This window comes from Puma concolor, chromosome A2 (genome assembly GCF_028749965.1).
Source record: "Puma concolor isolate L17-30 chromosome A2, mPumCon1.1.hap2, whole genome shotgun sequence".
Taxonomy (NCBI): domain Eukaryota; kingdom Metazoa; phylum Chordata; class Mammalia; order Carnivora; family Felidae; genus Puma; species Puma concolor.
Window position 1 is genome coordinate 121,826,088 of NC_141668.1, and position 19,483 is coordinate 121,845,570.

Sequence of the window (19,483 nt, forward strand, 5' to 3'; positions counted from 1 at the left end):
TTCCCTTTCCAACGCATATCCATCACTGTGTTAAAGCCGGCTTTCAGAGTGTGATTTCAAATGGCAGACATCATGTTCCCTGCTAAGATAAAGGCCCTTATGTCCTATTCAGTCATTGTGAAGGCTGTGTTACAGTATCACCACACAATAAATCAAGAACGCATTTGTTATTTATGAGAAATTTACAGTTCTTTTTATTTTCCTACCACATCTTTTCTGTCTTCCTTGTTCTGAGCTTGTTACTCCTTTCTCATTGTCATATTGGGGAGGATTATTAAGCAGGGCAATTGAAACACCACCTACATCTGAATACTTGAGTGTTTGTTGAAGAAATTGTTAAGAATGAACACCTATTGGCCAGAGAGCTGTGTCTGGAGTGGCAGGCAAGACAGTTTCTTGGGATTGAGGTGTAGCTTGGGACAAAGGTTATAGCTGGAAGACCACCACTCCCAGGCTCTTCACACCTCATTTTCCAAGTAGGACAGAGATTTCTCATGGGCTACACAATCCATCAAATGAGAGAGCCTAAGTGGGTTTGGGGGTAAAAACCCACTGAAGCCACTTTTATTCTTAACGATGAGACATAATCTGTGCAGCCATGGAAAGACCAGCTGGAACCTGTTCCCAGGCATGGGAAACACATATGTGAACATGCACAACATAATTAAGGGCTGGAAGGTCTGCTCATTCAGACTTTTATGCGGGAGGGTTTGCTACTCTCAAATGTAGATCATGTGGAGAAGCTATTTGTAGACATCATGCCACATAAGCTGCTAGAAAGAAAGAAAGATGGCTTGCACAAAGCATCCTTAGGAAGGGCAGTGCTTACCTGAGAAAAATAAGAGTGGGGCCTTCCAGGGCGGTAACCAGAAAAGTGAACTCTTTCAGACGAGGGACCCTACTTAGGTTAGGACACAGACACTAATTTAAACAGAGGATGGACTTTAATAGCATCAGTTATGGAGGTGGCTTCCTGAAGCAAGTGGGGTAGGTTGAGATGACATATACCTTGGTGTCTGTGCTATTTTGGTTCTGAAGGTTGGGAGAGAATGGAAAAAGAAGACAGGGGTGACTTTTCACATTTGAGGAAGAATTATCCTTACATGTGGGTAGCAATGATACCACAAAATAGCCTCTTGCTAGGTGTTACAGAACTCCACTGAGGATGACTTTGCACACAGTTAGCTTATCCCAGACAAAAGCATTCTAACGGTCCACCTCAGAACAAGTTGCATGCAAGGATCAAAGACACTCTGTCTACACTAATGATGGTCCCATAATGCTAGAAATTCAGGACCAGGAAGATGAAGTTACAAATATTTTTGTAATTTATATGAGGAACTTCCTAAAAATGTGTCTATTTGAATAATAGATCATCCTATTCCCAGGAAAATAAATTGCCATAGGGGAAGTCATTTTCCAGATCACTTATCACTCTACTGACCCACGCCCTCCAATAAAATGACTATTTGCTCAAAAATACTTATTCCTCAGCCCTCCTTGCCGTGTTCACCAACATGAAACTCTAATAACACACACTTTGCTCAATTCTGATCAAGCCTCCCTCATGAAAAGAAGTGCTTCAATCCACACATGCCCTTCCTCCTTTGAGAGGCTACTAAGACTCTGTAAAGGTGGTGATCTCCCTTATTGTGTGGTAAATATGATTTTGCTTTATCAACAGGGCATGTTGGTAGCTGTGTCAGGGAGCTGGCAATAAACACCCCATATTCCAAGTTACTACTATATTCTACTCCTTGTGGCGTTTCAGGGATCAGAGAACATCTGGGTTAAGTATAAACCTAGGAGTGGAATTGCTAGTTCTTATGGCAACTCTATGTTTTTAGCTTTTTAGGGGCGCCTGGGTGGCTCAGTCGGTTAAGCGACCGACTTCAGCTCAGGTCATGATCTCGCGGTCCGTGAGTTCGAGCCCCGCGTCGGCTCTGTGCTGACAGCTCAGAGCCTGAGGCCCGTTTCAGATTCTGTGTCTCCCTCTCTCTGACCCTCCCCTGTTTGTGCTCTGTCTCTGTCTCAAAAATAAATAGACGTTAAAAACAAATTAAAAAAAAAAAGAACTGCCAATATATTCTCTCTCTCTGCATTTCTGCTTTGCCACTGAAAGAGAACTAATGCAATCAAAATGAATGCTCAGGAACTTGGGGGCTATATTGGGAACAAAAGGTTAAAAGAATTAATCTTCTAGATTAAGAGTGTGAATTAAAAGATTAATTAATTGGGGATAGGATGATTGGGAAACGTCAGTATCATCAAATTACTATCTCCCGACAAATGAAAAAAGAAAATGAGTTAATGCAAGATGAAGCCTTGTCCCTCACTATCCTTTTGGGAGTTTCATTTAATAAGCAGGTTGGGCCATATTATCTGACTGAGAAAAAGTTGGAGGTCACAGAACTCCCTCTTGGAGCTCAGCTAAGTCTCCTGTTGTGCTGGCATCACTTACTCTTCCTGATAGTCTTCAATGCTGCCTCCTCACTTGGGGGTATTCTGTTTAATTCTCATTAATTCAAGGTTCTTAATTCAGGATTTTTCCCTAGACTTTTCTAGAAATAGGATTAGAACATTTATTAATCAAACACATTAGCTCATTTAGACACCAAAAGTGCTTAAGTTTAGAGAACTGCATAAACCTCCTATCTGTGTACACAACTATATTAACTCCTTATTTATGAATAATCAGAATCTGATATGGATGTTATAGACTTCAGGTAAAGAGTTATGCAGTAAAGAACTATGGTTAGGCAAAATAATCTGCACCCACTCCAAACAGAAATGTCCACATTCTAATTTCTTGAACCTGTATATATGTTACCCTATATGGCAAAAAGGACTCTGTAGATGGAATAAGGTAACAGACCTTAAAAATAGATTATTCTGGATTATGTGGCTGGGCCCAGTGTATCACAGTGGCCCTCCAAAGTGGAAGAGGAAGGTGCCCTTGCACCAGTGAGAGAGAGAAAGAGAAGGCAGTGCAGGCGGGAACCATGAGGGAAGCTCAACCTGTCATTGCCGGCCTGAGGAAGAAGGGGGTGCAAACCAATGCATGAAGGCAGTCCCTAGAAGCTGGGATCAACTCACAGCTGACAGCCAAGAGAGAGCCTCAGTGCCATAAGACAAAGAACCAAATGCTACCAGCAACCTGAATGAGCAGCAAACACACGATCGCCTGGAGCCTCCAGAAAGAAACACAACCCTGGTGACACCTTGATTGAAGCCCAGTGAGACCCATGTTGACTTCTGACCTCTAAGAGGATTCATTTGTGCTTTTCTCAGTTACTTAATTTCTAGGTATTATTTACGGCACCCATAAAAAACGCATACAAGAAACACAACCACAAATGCCATAGGCTTTCTTACATCAGGGAAATTATTGCAATTTATTCTCCAAGTGTTCTTGTGAAGTAGCTGTTTTGCTTGACTTCACTTTATTTTAAATTCATAGGGAACTGGGATTCAGGGATGTTAGAAGATCTGCTAAAGCACTAAGTGGCAAAGGCAGATTCTAGCTTGGCCTTCTGACACGGCCTCACTTGTTAAGACTAACTTCCATGCGTTTGAAAACATGTCAAATCAAATTCCTATATTTTAATTTTAACATGATTGGATCATTCTAGCAGTTTTAGCTTCACAGGGCAAAAAGTCAGGCAGAGGGTCCATAAACTCATCTCTTTCCTTACTATAATTTTGGATTGTCGGCATCTGCTGAAAGCCCCTGTTCTAACAGTTGAACTCTTTCCACTTGTCCTGATTATTTCTCCTTGCCGGTGTATTATGCCTGAGTTCAAAATGCACACAGTAATAAAATCCAACAATTTCCCTATACAACGTGGTTGTATATTCATAAACTTGAAGTGACTTGTGTGAATACCTACCATGCCAAAACAAAAAACGGGGTTTAGAGTTCTCTGTTTACATGTTTGTGGAGCCACATTGGTAATTATAAACACCATTCATCTTCCAGACGTTCATAGACTGAACACAGTTATACACCACTGACTACTAGAAAAAAATGCTGACAAATGCAAGGGTGATGTGCTTCTTTTATTTTCAATATGTTTCAGAATATGTACAAATACGTATTTCCAAACAAAAGCACTATCTTTACTAAGTGCTTTACTTGATGCTTTTAAATAAAATGTTTTTTATACTTATGGGTATTTGGGGTCATTAACAAAATTGGTATGTTATTGTTGCTTTTTAAAAACCAATTTCCAGAGAAAAAAGTCAAGCATATGCTCAAACCAAATAAGTGGAAATAAGTTAGAATCTAGTCTAAATCTAGATTAGGAGAATGAAACACAACGACAGGAGTAAGGTAGTGGTGGGCTTGGGAACTTGGGAGAACACATACTTTGTCTGAAGTGGGAAGTTGCTACTTAGTTCCAGCCAGCTGTTACAGCATGGGATAATGGCATGTTATCGCCAGATTATCTGATTTTTAAAAGACCAGCCCAAAATATACTTATTCTTATGGAATTTATTGATTTTTAAAATAATGTCAAGTCATTAACTTTTTATTTTATTTCATTTCAATGTTTGCTCATTTTTGAAAGAGAGAAAGAGAGTGAGAGCGAGTGAGCAAGGGAGGGGTAGAGAGAGAGGGAGACACAGAAACCAAAGCAGGCCCCATGCTCTGAGCTGACAGAGGCTGATGTGGGGCTCAAACTCACAAATTGTGAGATCATGACCTGAGTGGAAGTCGGATGCTTAACCGACTGAGCCACCCTGGTGCCCCAAAGTCATTAACTTTTTAAACATACCTGCTGACTGTATTCATTTTGGGATCTGTGGTCTCAAGCTGCCTGACAATTGGTAAACAGTACTTAATGTTAGATTCAGACAATAAATTAGAATTTACTGACAAATGCAAAGAACTGTTGTGACTCTGGTCTCAGGATAAATGTCATCTTTTCAAAGAAACCTTCCTTGTCCTGGTTCACAGATCTAATAACTGCAAGGAGAATGATTATACACCAGATGCTGTGATCCTAAATCTTTTGCTGTTTTGACTTCTTCACTAAGGTAGCATTAAAGGGTAGAGAAGCAGGTGGCAGATGGAACCAGCTTCAATGGCTTAAGTTTTAAGTTACTTTCACCAATACCAACATAGCCAATGACTCTCCCACTTGATCCCTCAGGACAGTAGTCCCACCCCATGTTCTCAAGAGCCACTGGTAGGTTTCTGAAACTAAGGATCAACTGAAACAAAACTAAAGCCATCTTTTATCCTTCTTTCTCCTTTTTTCCTGACTTGCCTTATCATTCTGAGACCAAAGCAGTCTATCTTTGCAGTTTGAACCAGCCTACCTACATACCATGTACAAAATGGAACTGGGAACCTGTCTGGTAAACCAAGTTCTCGGATGAATCCCTAAATCATATGAAATTGCTGATTGGGGTAGAACTCTGGACAAATCTTCTCGTCCATTCATCCAACAGACACTGGAAATTCTACATCAAAACTGGCATTCATCACCCCTAGGTCATTTATGGTGTAATTCAATGGTCTGTCTGTTTATCTCCTCATGTAGTTAATATAGAACAAGCCATTTTTATATACTAAGCATTATACTGGGTGCAGGGGTATAAAAAAATAATGAGGCTAAATACTAGAAACTGACATTTTGAGCAGTTACAGATAATGTTAGCAACTAGGGATATTAAATTATTGTTGCTCGGGGCGCCTGGGTGGCGCAGTCGGTTAAGCGTCCGACTTCAACCAGGTCACGATCTCACGGTCCGTGAGTTCGAGCCCCGCGTCGGGCTCTGGGCTGATGGCTCAGAGCCTAGAGCCTGTTTCCGATTCTGTGTCTCCCTCTCTCTCTGCCCCTCGCCCGTTCATGCTCTGTCTCTCTCTGTCCCAAAAATAAATAAACGTTGAAAAAAAAAATTAAAAAAAAAATATTGTTGCTCCTGTGGCTAACATTTATTGAATATTTACTATGTGCCAGGCACTGTTGTAAGTACATTACATATATCACTACATTTAATTCTAACAATAACCTTATGGAATTCATGCTATTGTAACACCACTTCACACCTAGTAAGTAGTAGAGCTGAGACTCAGGTCCATTTAATCAGGTCAGCTTCATGACTTGTAGTCATAACATGAAAACTATAAATTGTAAGATAAGGGTTATTCATTATTATTTATTAGGATGCACAATCAAGTGATTCTTTAAGACTGCAAACTGAACCTAAAGAAGTTCTAGGTTTTGACAGCTTACACACATTTTCCTCCCTGTCAACACTGCTTTGATTATGGCTATCTATTATCTCATAGTTCATGCAATACAGTAAATTATCAGTGTGATTACATTTTTAAAAAACATTTTTACTATTGCAATTATGAAATAATAGAGTGATTAGTAGTTTTATATGCAGGTATAAGTAAGTATTGATTTTGGCATATGTAATTTGATTAAACAATGATTTCTGCAATTAACTGTACTTTTTATATCTTCAGATGCCTGTGAGAGCCAAAATTTTAAGCACTGAGGAAGATTCAATATATAACAAAATCTCAACATTTAAAATTACATTTTGATTACTTCAATTTAATGAAATGTGAAAAATTCTGCTTATTGAGGGTAGGTGGATTCTTTTTTCATTTCTGACCTGGGAATATTTTAAAAAATACTCAAATGCCCTTGATTTATTGATAACAGAGCCGTCCAGAAGGCATGGCTTCCAACAAGCTTTTCCTAGGGCTTAAAGACTGTAAGCTAGACCTGTTTCTCTCTCCAAGTTTGACTCCTCTTCCCTGGCGCTCCTGCATTGTGGCCTCCAAATGGCTCCTTGTGGATCCAGAGGGTCACATCCACTTTGGACAAGAGCTTCTTGGTATCCCAGATTAGCCACCAGACATCTAGTGCTTTATCCTGGTTGGGCAAGCTTAGTTTGGCACCAATCCCATTACAATGGTCCTGGCAACCAGCTTAAGCTCAATCAGATCCCACCCCTGGTCTTGGGAATTATCTAGCACAAACCATATGGCTCAAAGGACACTTGGGTACTCTTCCCATAGGGAGGAAGCAGAGGCTGCTTGCTGTAGGTACTGTCCGTCATTAAAAAGAGATCATATTCATTTTACATGGTTTTATGTGTTAGCAAAAAAACCCAGATGCCTACCGGGCGCCAGGTACTTTGCTAGTGTGTATGTAAAACAATGACTAAAATTTGGGTTTTACTTTCAAGGAGCTTTCAGTCTATAGGTGGAAAGTAAGTTCAATGGGGGAACAAATCACTTAAAAAGATAACAAGCCTCACGTACCTCACAAGATCACTAAGCCAGACTATTTTACAGAATGGCAGATGATTGAGGTTCTAGGAAAGGTTAAGTAATATTCATTCAGAGCCTTTTATGTAAGACAGTGCAATTCACCGCAGGAAGGTGCCTACTAAGAGTACTCATTATTCTTAAACTCTAATTAACATTTTGGTATTTTCAATAATTTCAGTTATTTGAAAATTTAACATTATGGGCACATCTAATTTCCTACTAATTGTAAATAAATGAAAGATGACAAAAATCATCTTTATTTCTAATACACATCACAAATGTAGAGTTTACTTCATATCATACATTTAGAATTTTGAAAAGCATCTCCATTTCATTCTTGTCTTTTTTTCTGACATATTCCCGTATCTCAATTTTAAATGGTACTACATTATGCATTGTAAAACATTTTTTTTTCTTCTTTCCTATCTGGGAACTACCACCTATGCTTCAAAATGCTGTTCAAATGTAAATATACAAATTAGATTGGGGTGCCTGGGTGGCTCGGGCGGTTGAGCATCCGACTTCAGCTCAGGTCATGATCTCACGGTTCATAGGTTCGAGCCCTGCATTGGGCTCTGTGCTGACATGACACCTCAGAGCCTGGAGCCTGCTTCAGATTCTATGTCTCCATCCCTCTGTCCCTCCCCCACTCATGCTCTGTCTCTGTCTCTCAAAAATGAATAAATGTTAAAAAAAATACACATTAGATTATATAATGTTTAAGCCCTTTATATGCGTATATTCATTACAGACCCTTTATCCCAGTCCATGAGCTCAAGTGCAGGGCCTGCCTGTCCTCTATCCTGGCAGCTCCACTAGCTATCATCCATCCTGACATACTGCAGATAACCAATGTCTATTTGTCTCATTACCGCTTTTCCTGCCCTTCCACCAGGCATCATGTTTTATGGAATCTCTGTGTAGCAGAATACAAACCTGAGACAGCAAGTCAGGATTATTTCTGTAGAGGTTGCAATTGAGAGAGTAAATGGCTTTACTCTTTATGATTTCCTTGTGATGAAATCTTGTTAGTGCAGAAATATCCTAGTAGCAAACCATGTGGTCCTCTCTTAGTCCAGAGAGGAGATAGTGTCCAGGGCTACCCCTCCAGCAATAAGGGAGCATGACCACGGTCCCTAGCAGACAGCACGCTCTTAGGAACCTAACTTCCAGAGGATTGGATACCGAATAGCAGAGCAGTCTGCTCAATAGGCTGGGATTCTTAAAACTCTCATTTCTTGGCTCAGAAACTCATTTGCAATTACTGACCACAGAGAAAGTGCTCATGAAAATTTCATTTGCTAGAGATGATCTAACTGGGGATTGAAAGCATATTCCTGAGTCTTTGTAAATGAGAAGTACACTTGCCATTTTGAAATGCTTTGTTTTGTTCTTTTGACTAGAAGAAAAGAAAGCAAACATACAAAACTAAGTTTGCCCAATTGCACTCTTATAAAATTTTTAACTGAATCAGAATAATTATAGCAAAAGGAACATTATGTGTAGGGTGATGTTGGGTAAGATACTAACCATTGGATTGGCTGCCTGGGCATGGCCCTGGCTGTCCAGGGCAGGGTACAGGAGTGGCCTCTGGGTTCTCTATCTCCTCTTTTGTCTTTCCTTTGGGATTTACATTCAACTTCATGATCTCCTAAGGATCCCATAAAAAAAGATGTCAACAGGGTAATCGCCTATCAAGACTAGTTATCCTTGCAGCTCTCCTGAATTGCATTAATCCAACCTCTCACCATTCTGAAAATGGCCCTGTCCTGGCGCATTCATACCTTCAGGTGGCATGCAGGACCAAGCAGACACTACTGGATCCACTTGTGAACTCAGGTGTCCTGTATGCTCTTCATGACACAACACGTTCAGCATGACAAAATAGAGTAAGAAGTATTCCCATCTAAGGCTGTATCTCCCGGATTTAGCTTCCATTAACAAACACAAAAGCCAAGTGTATGTTTACCCCAACTTTCCAGGCTCATGAAATCGAGTATTTGAAGCTGGGTGCTATGTTGAAAAGCTGGAATCAAGCTGTACCATTTCCTGTGAGGTTTTTGAGGCCTTGGGTTCTAAGCTATTCTCTTTTTCTTTAATGGATTTAAATGTCATTTATAGGTTGACAACTTAACTGTGTTTTTGTTAAATAACTGTAGGCCAAAACTCTTTTCTGAGCTTCAGACTTAAATCCAGTTCATCTTGGCTCTTATACATTTAAGAACACTAGCTTAGGATTCTCACTTTTACTTTCCCCCGACCCCTGCTACACTGAGCAGCCTTCCACATGTTATGTGGCTATCATTCACACAGCCACTCAGGCCATGAATGTGGGGTTCACTCTTGATTCTTATTTTTATTCCAATACCAGAAGTGAAGCCATCAGTACATTATGCTTTTCTACCTCTAAGATATGTGTATGTAAATATATATACACGTGTGTATTATATGCATTAGACACTTATATGTTTCTACTCACTTCATTATACCTCCACTATCACTACACTCTCTAAGCCAGTGGATCTCAAAGTGCCACCAGCATTACACAGAGACTCTTAGGCAAATGCTTCAGCCTCCTCCCACTCTGAGACCTTCTGAATTTCGAGGCTACTTTTGGACAACAGGTTTGAACAATGGAAACTTGATCAAGGTAAAAGGGTCCACAGAGACCTCCTGGCTGAATATAGACAGGACCATGAGGCAACCTACCACAAAATATCCAGAGGCCCTAAATGACCAATGGGCTATTTATAACCAAGCACAGTTACCAAAGGAGGGAAATTCCATACTTCTCCATACCTCCCCACCTTCTCTCTTTAAAAACAGCCCCATCAACTGTCTCCTTGGAGAATCTCTCCTTTGCTCTCCCTCCCACTGCTCCCTGGTGGTGTATCCAATAAAATTCGAACTCCTTAGTTGTGCCTTTGGTGAATCCTTTCACCATCCATGCCACCTGCCTCAACTCGATCCCTACTCCACATTTTGGGGTCCCCACCCAATCAAGACAGACACCACATGAATCAGAAACTGTGGGCGTGGGCACGAGCAAGGTACGTTTTCACAAATACTCCAGATGATCTTGCTATATGCTAAAGTTTGAGAAGCCCTGCGCTAACCATCCTTTTTTAGCCAGACAGCTCAAATCAACTCTCAGGTGGTCTTCCTCTCCCACTCTTACCTCTTCCAATTCATTACCTTCCTAGCAGACAAAGTAATTTTTTATTCCTAAATTTGATCCAGTCATTCCCTTGCTTAATACTTCTTAATGGCTTTAAAATGCACTTGGAATAAAATTTTAAAAATGTTTTAGCATAGCCTGCAAGTGACTTTATGCTGTGTGTCTTAGCAATGGCTCTAACCTCTCTTACCACTCCTCCTCCTGTCCCTTAGTCATGCCATTGCAATGTCAGCCTCCTGATCTGCTTGGTAGATCACTCATACTCCTCACATGGCTAGCTTCTCATCTGGGAAGTCTTTCTCCACTTCCATTATTCTCCCTGCTCCATGCCTCTTCTCACAACTTTGGGATCTTCTCTGTTTCCTTTTGTGTCACGTACCACCATTCCAGATCATCAATTCTGTGAGAACAGGGACGACATGTGTTTTCTTCCCCATCGTGCACCCACTGCCTCTTGAAATGTTTACCATGTCATAGATGCATTAAAAACAAACAAAAAATGCATTAAATTAAAAAAATAGGGTGCCTGGGTGGCTCAGTTGGTTAAGTGTCCAACTTTGGCTCAGGTCATGATCTCACAGTTCCTGAGTTCGAGCCCCACATTGAGCTCTGTGCTGACAGCTCAGAGCATGGACCCTGTTTCACATTCTGTGTCTCCCTCTCTGTCTGCCCCTCCCCTGCTCACACTGTCTCTGTTTCTGTCTCTCTCTCCCCAAAAAAATAAACATTAAAAATTTTTTTAAACAAAAAATGAAAACCTGTTAAATGGCTAATCAAAAACAACTCTTATGAAGGATAAAATACAAACCAAATAAAGAAAAATAAGATTGGTATTGATGTTGGTTCTTAAAAATTGTGGGCTTAAAGGGCACCTGTGTGGCTCAGGTGATTAAACGTCTGACTTTGACTCAGTTCATGATCTTGCCATTCATGAGTTCAAGCTCCATGTTGGGCTCTGTGCTGACAGTGTGGAGCCTGCTTCAGATTCTGTCTCCCTCTCTCTCTGCCCCTCCCCCACTCACTCTGTCTCTCTCTCAAAAATAAATAAAAATTTAAAAAAATTAAAAATTGTGGGCCTACCAATTCCCAGGTAAGGGCGCCTGGGTGGCTCAGTCAGTTAAGTGTGCAACTCTTGATTTTGGCTCAGGTCATGATCCCAGGGTCATGGGCTTGAGCCCTGCATCAGGCTCCATGAAGCCTGCTTGGGATTCTCTCTCTCTCTGTCTCTCTCTCTTTCCCTGTGCCCCCCTTCCCTGCTCATGCTCTCTCTCTCTGAAAAAAAAAAAAAAAAAAGGAATTCCCAGGTAATATTTGAAGTTGGTGAAGCATGGTTGGGATTCTTGTGTGCATGGACAAAATGAACAAATTATACATGCCAGGAATTTAACATTGGTGCAGGGGGTTATGCTAGCAAAGATTAATGTACCTATACAATCTTGTGGGTTTTATAATAAGCCTCACTTCACATGTGTACCATAGACCTTGATTCCCTATATTTAGTTCTGGCTGATCCATCTTTGTATGCCATAGGCAACACCCAATCAAAACACACTTTGGGTATGTCAGCCAGATTATGCTACTTTGATTTGCTTTTCATTATTACCCCTTGAGTCTACCTGGTGAATTTGGTTTGTTTGTTTGTTTGTTTTGCTTTCATTTTCTATTTTTGCTCAAAATTTAGTACACTTTAAGTTAAGGATAATTTTAGCTTTTCCTTTGCTTCTGGTACTCAGCACACATCTTAGCCATGGCTCACACTTGCGGTCTGGCTCCATCACAGTCTTCTGGACTCAATCATTGTGTGAGCTCACTTGTATGGAAGATCTCAGGAGAGGAAGAACTAGACAGGGACGAGCAGAGCTAGGCCGGCACCGTACAAATGAGGTAACTGATCTGTGGTGGCCGCATCAGCCTCCAGTCCTCCCACTTATGAATAATCCTCTCTTCTTATAAACCATGCCCCCAAACTCCCCACTCCCATAACATTAATTCTATATTACACTCTCAAGAAGCCTTACTCTCAGGAATTTCCAAAGTGTCTTCTAAAGGTGTAGAATGATAAATGGTATTAGCTTAATTTTGAGCTTTGTAAGAAGCATTAGAAGGAATTTTCTGGGATAGGGCCTGTGATAGTTCATTTTATCTGCATGAGGTACCCAACTATTTGGTTAAGCAGTATTCTAGGTGTGTATCTGAGGGTGTTTCTGAATGAGATGAACATTTAAAATGGTAGAATGTGTAAAACAGATTGCTCTCTCCAGTGTGAGTATACCTCAACAAATTTGAAAGTGGAAATGCAACATAAAGGCTAAGTAAGAAAGAATCCTCTCTGCCTGTCTTTCCTTTGGGACATGAGTCTTCCCCTGATATCACACTCAGACTGGAATTACACCACTGGCTTTCCTGGGTCTCCAGCTTCTCAATTATACATCTTGGGACTTCTTATCCTTCCTAGCTGAGGGAACCATTGGCTTATAGTCTATCTATCTATCATCTATCCTATTAGTTCCATTTCTCTAAAGCAACTAGAGTAATTCAGGAACCTTCTGGACAAAAGGAGATCATGTGTTCATATACAATATAGCATTTATGAACCTGGGATGTTCTACCCAAGTTGTAAGCCGTGTCCAATGTACCCAGCTGCAAGGCCACTGCAGGAAGGGACCTGCTACAGCATCTCTTGAAGTGTAACCCTATCCAGCCCACCTTAGCACAGTGGCCCCAGAACACTCTTACTTCTCCAGCTTCTGTTGGGATCTAGGTTCCAAGATCCCAAGCACCAAGTTGGGGCCTGGCCTATTTAAGGGAGAGGGGGGAAAGCAGAGGATGTGTGGTATGCTGAGTTCCAGCTATGTAGCCCAGCCAGGATGGAAGTATCCTGGCTCATGTTCTTTGCCGCTGTGAAGACTGGTATATTTATTTACATTAACAATAATTTCAAATGGGGCATTGGAAATATTATTAGAAGAACACCACTGAATGTTTAGTCTGCCATATTAAGAAACTAAAAAATTGTTTTAAATGGCCAGAAATCTGTTAGCTAATATTGAGGCAGGCACATTCCAAACAGAACATCAACAACGTTACTAGAATATAAATGATAATCAGACAAAGTCACTCAATGACTAAGGTGGGACAGGACAAAAACAAGGCCACTCCACAACTGGGTCTGGAACTAGTTAGAAATAAGGATACTCTGCAACCACAAAAATGACATCTCCCTTTTTCAGCTCTCGAAAGTGCCTACTACTTCTTTGTTAGTGACAACTCTTGCTCAGTCTTTATCTTCCCATCCTTGGAACAAACATTACCAAGATGTACAACCATCACCTTATGTCTATTTCCTTAGAGGATCAAAGCCAAAGCCTTTGTTTCTCTAAACTTCCTAAAAATCACCAATCTCAGCCCCAAACATATAATAAATGACATCTGAACTCTTTCATAATTAAGAAGTTTTGCTGACAGGAGCTTCTCTTCATGAAACAAGTTAAATAAATCTAACTGTGTTTGACTACAGACGAGCTCTTGATAGCTCTGGCTGGTGAACTTTGACATAACATTGCACAAGGAAGCAGCTACTTACTCAAGGTCATGTTTGACATAAAGAGGAAGAGGTTATGGAAACTAACAATGCAATTACTCAGAGAATCTCAGTACAAACCAAAGTGACTCACGGAAATGCTTTAAAACATACATCACCAAATGAAGAAGAAAGGAAGGAAAGAAAGAAAGAAAGAAAACCTGACCAAGAGAAGGATCTTTTAACATATTAGCTGGTAACTTGTTGGTTAAACAATCCAAGTCTCAGGCTAAATGAGATCATTCACGTTAAGCCCTGAGTATAATGCCCAGCAGAAATTCAAAACACATTTTTATCTTCATAATCCTCATCATGATCATTCTCTTATTACTATGGATTATCAGTTGCTACAGATGATTATAACAGAATGCATGCTCACTTGTATATGCATGCAAACATACGAGCAAGGAATGTTTGCCTAATTTAGCGTATTTGAAGTCTGCTCTGTCATCACATGAGCAAAGGAAGAGGAACAAGTAGTACTCACATTGAGCTGAAGTTCATCTGTCCACTGTCCAATCAGACGGTAACCAGGGTTGGTGGTGTTTGTTGTCTGGTACTGAAAGATGTCATAACGCCCTGGTGCATCCCCATTCTTGTTAAACATTACTGGGGTGCCTGCACTACCTGAGGGAGGCAAGAAAATAACAGATCTCATAAACAAGATTCCTTCTACCTCTTGGGCCTTGGGTGATGGTCCAGAAACCAACTGATGAGCAAGGTAACTGGTGGAAAACCCCATTATTTAATGGTTCACCCCCAAATGGGCAATAGGCAAGTCAGCACTATGGTCTGCGGATTCTTATTACAGAGGGTGGAAGGTGACCAGCCACCCCCTTTGAAAAGTTATATGTCTCAGTATTTCATAGTATTTTATACAAATCAGTCCCCCTTGAGAAGAAAATTAAGTGCATTATTTTCTAGGGACTATCTTAACTTGTATTATTATTTTAGTTTCCACCTAATGATTGACTGTGGTTAGTAAAGAACCATTTCAAAAATGATTAATAGATTTTTAAAAGAAAATCTAAGAGAATTATAAACAAGCACACAAGGAAAAAAGTTTATTTAAATATGTACTTAGATATTAATTGCACTTAAACATATTTGTTGATTATTTCTAATTTAAATGATGAGTCTAAAATGCTGAGCAATAAACCTGGAAAGTGTTTAATAGATATTATTCTTTTCTCAATATCTCAATGTGGGTCTTACTTTTTTAAAATGTGGGTCTTAGGATGAAACCCATTATTTTGGCAGAATTAGGCACTGAAGTCAATTTAAAAAGACTAATACATCTATTGTGTGTCTGGGTGTGTGTATGTGTGTGTACATCTTTTGGAAATTAGATATTAATGAAAAGCTCCTTAGTATTAACCACATAGAGCAACTGAAAAACCATATATAGAGAAGGAAAGATGGGGGTTCGGCTTACTTTTAGCAACAGTTACAAAGGATTCATCAAAAGTTGGCACAATGAGTGTTCTTTCTCTTACGATCCCTTGGCAATAGGATAAATACCACTGGCCTCAGGGTATATGACTGGTATCTGCTCTGTAAGTTAATACTGGATTGATAATTTTCATAGAAAACAATGGTATATTTCCTGTCTTTTATAAGTAAGTTAAAGATCATTTATAAGCTGCAACAAAATCACTAAGAACAGAAGTTCATCTTGCTAATTTTTCATGGGGAAGGGTAGGGTAACTTCGGGTAATGAGAATGAAGCCCTTTTGAGAACTCTCATTATAAATTTAAGACCCTATGATGGCAAAGCTCTACATTTGGTTAGCAAGGTCATTAGCTTCTGCAGAATTTTGGGCAAGATGATATTTGCATTAATAACACGGATGGAAAAAAAAGGCACCTATACTTAAGGAAGCAGGCATGATGCTGGGTGACCACAAGTGAATGATCACTTAACACAGAACAGAGTTAGAAAATGGGTCCAGAAAGAGAGACAACATACTAAGTCATCAGAAACACACAGAGCTACAATCCTGTGCAGAAAGTTACCTCTAGTGAAAGAGGCAGTTCAATATATACGCAGGATACAGGAACAGTTAAAGAACTCCACACCATCCTACAACCATTGGGCACAGTATTTTATGACATTTTGTTATTAAAAATGAAAAAAAAATGGAGCTTATGATAGGCTTAATAATGGCTCCCCAAGTATTACCATGTCCTAATCCCCAAAACCTGTGAATGTTACCATACATGGTAAGACTTTTTACAGATAATAATGAGGGATCATGAGATGGGCTAAGACTATTTTAGATTACCTGGGTGAGCACAGTGCAATCATAATCATTCCTATACGTAAGAGAGAGCAGGAATCAAATGAGGAAAGAGGAAGGAGTTGTGATCCCAGGAGGGCAGGCAGCCCTCACAAGCTAGAAAAAACAAGGAAACAGATTCTTCCACAGAGCCTGCTGAAGGAACCAGCCCTGCCTTCACCTTAACTAAAGCCCAGTGAGACCTGGGTCAGACTCTCGAATTACAGAACAATAAGATCATAAATGTATGTTTTTTAAGCCACTAAATTTATGGAATTTTTAAAGTAGCAATAGAAAACTAATCAAGAGCTGGAGGACACAGAACACCAAACTTCTTAATTTTACAGGTCACAAAGTATACTTAGGTTGAAATTCTTTGCCCCAGGGTCACTCAGCTAACTAAACTAGAATAGTGCCTAATAACTGGCTTTGGAATCCCCAAGAAGGGGTTTTAATTCCAAGAACCACCTACTATATGTGTGACCTTTATCAAGTTATTCTTTCTGCTTCTGTCTCTGACTGTCCCTAGTGACACCTTTCTCCTAGGGTTAGTGAGGATCAAATGTAATAAAGTATATAAACTGCTTATTACCATGCCTTTTACATAACAAATGCTCAATAGATGGTAATGATATTTTTAACTGTTTTAATTGTTTTCTGTTTTTAAAGAAAGTTCTGCCTGGTTTTATTAAAGAAAAATTTTGTGTGATTTACTTTACACCAATCTGTACTGGCAAGCTTCTAATGATATCAGAATCATCCGGATCAATGATAGCCAGTGTGCACACACGTACTCCCCCCCTGCTGCCCCCAACTCAATATTATTGTCACTGCAGTGATGGACAGCGGTTTTGGCCAACATGGCATAGTACTCTATTTCAGATTTCCTCAAGGCTGGGCAGGTGTTGGTCAAGATGAGCAGTTTTCTTAGCCGCGTCAGATCATTTCCAGTGTCTGCTTGTACACCAGCGTGTACTTTCCCCTTTTCGTAATGAGTTGGAGCCTAGGTTGATCAACTGCACTGACTTTTTCATCTTCTTCATAGCCACCATCTTCCTGCCTTAGGGGCAGAACGGCCTCAATGAAGAGAAGCCACCAAGTTGGCTGGGAGCGAGAAAGGAAACACTTCCATTTTTTTATCATTGTTTTATGTGCTCATATCTCCAGACCAAAACACCTGCCTTCAGATATTCAAGCTGTCTTTTAAGGCAGAAAATCTGTCTCTCCTAACTGGTATCTTATTTTAATTTCTCTATCAGTGATTTTTTTTTTTTCCCAAAGAGTAGACTAGAGCCCATTCTGATGATGTACACTGACGTACGAATAGCATTGCTTTGGTGCTACCAAATTGAGTCAATGGGTGCATTTTGTGTGGCCAAGGGCACCATTTCAATTTATTTCTTCTATGTTTTATCTGAAAGCTATCCCCAGGGCCCACAAAAACACCCAATTTTATCACGAGAGAAAGCTCTTAAGCCTTCTCTGTATGCTAATCAGCATAACTTTTTCAGTAGAGAGAGAAAAAAAACACATACAACATCGATAACAAAAACAGCTTTTTAATACAGGATTTCCACTTTCAGTGAGCTCTAAGCATAAGGAAAAGAAACAAAATCTGGATTCCACATGTTATTAGCAAGAAAATGAAAATCCTATCATTTTACAGGAAGATATTAATATTCATATGCTCACCTTTCTTTTCTTCCACATTGGATGCTAGGATTCATGTTGTGCTTTGTGGTAATTCTACAGCTTCTATTCATTAAATACCAGCACTTGAGCTTTTCATAGTCTTTGAGATGAGAGAGCAGTAATACTGGAGGCCTGGGGCTCCAAAGGGTCTCTAGCTCACCAGCTAAATATTCACCAAAATGAGACACACCGCCTAATCTTTCTCTCTTCTTACAATCTTTGTTAGGAGAAATGATTCTTGTCATGCCCTTTCCGTTCTCATTAAAGTTCATGCTTAAAAAAAAAATTAAGGCAGAAGAGGTGAACACTTTATCTAAGTGATGACTGGTAATAGCATATTGTGTGGCTTTGACCTTTTTGATGGATTCTATAATGCAACTGGGCTTATTATTTCCAGGGTTTTTTCCGCACAGCTCCTTTTTAACAGTATCCCTGAACTTCTTGAAAGAGAATAAAGGGGATTTTGTTCAATGAAGACTATATTTTAAAAAAAGAAAAGATCAAAGAAGTCCAGAGAGGACAAAGAAGTTATCAAAAGAGAAGTGATCCCCTGCAGAAATGTCCACAGGTATCAGGGCCAGAACCCAAGGGCACAATAGTGAAGGAAGCAGGGCCACTTGACAAGCTGGGATATTGAGAGGAAACTGGATGACAGCAAGTATTTGTCTTCCACCTCCTCTATTGAATTAGAGTATCAGAATGAAATTCCTTTCTTCTAGGACAGAGAAGAATTCGGGATCTAGATTTCCCAGATGGCAAAAGAGTACTTTGCATCAAGGTATTTAGGATTTTTCTCTCATTTTACCACTTCATACACAGATTCCAGAAATGCTGCATTGATTTGTGTTTAATTATCTACTGCTGCTCAACAAACCACCCTAAAAATTACTGCTCAAAATAATGATGACCTGTATTTTGAAATCCAAGCAGGGCTCAGCAGGGACATCACCTCTCTGGTCCACTTATGTCAGAGGGGGCAGCTTGAAGCTCACATGCCTGATAATTGATGCTGGCTGTCAGCTGGGACCTCAGCTGGGACTATGGCTGGAGTACCCTCATATGGCCTGTTTGAGTTCTTGGCTTGCTCCCAACATGGTAGCTGTTTCTGTAATACTAATGTGTCAAGAGTACCAGGCAGAGTACTTATGACTCTTATGCTGTAGAAGTTACATAGTGTCACTTCTGCATTAGTCACAGCCTCACTCAGATTTAAGGGGAGGAAAACCAGATCTTGCCTGCCAATGAAGGAAAGCTAACGTCATTTTTCAAAAAAAAGACAGGAGGTGTGTCTTCCTTACAAAAATATACCCCAATCTACTTTGTTCTCTGGAAACTAACAAATCTAGATACAGACACACTTCACATTAAGTACTTCACTATATAGCAATGCTATAAGATTATGTATGTGAGGTAACAAATTTGTTAAATTTACATCTACAATAATACCATCTAGT

General features: G+C 40.0%; 1 protein-coding gene and 1 pseudogene across 7 annotated transcripts in view; both read right to left on the reverse strand.

Moving 5' to 3' along the window:
* Positions 1-19,483, reverse strand: part of GRM7 (glutamate metabotropic receptor 7) — a 900,471-nt gene that overhangs the window by 267,497 nt on the left and 613,491 nt on the right. For all 7 annotated transcript variants that reach the window (XR_015248268.1, XM_086697538.1, XM_086697536.1 and 4 more), the window contains exon 7: positions 14,546-14,685. Coding sequence is in view for 6 of the 7 variants with exons in the window: in XM_086697538.1 (XP_086553664.1) it covers positions 14,546-14,685 (140 nt within the window). In the remaining variant the exon portion in view is untranslated. The remainder of the gene's footprint in view (positions 1-14,545; positions 14,686-19,483) is intronic.
* Positions 17,048-17,389, reverse strand: LOC112858439 (large ribosomal subunit protein eL30 pseudogene; annotated as a pseudogene).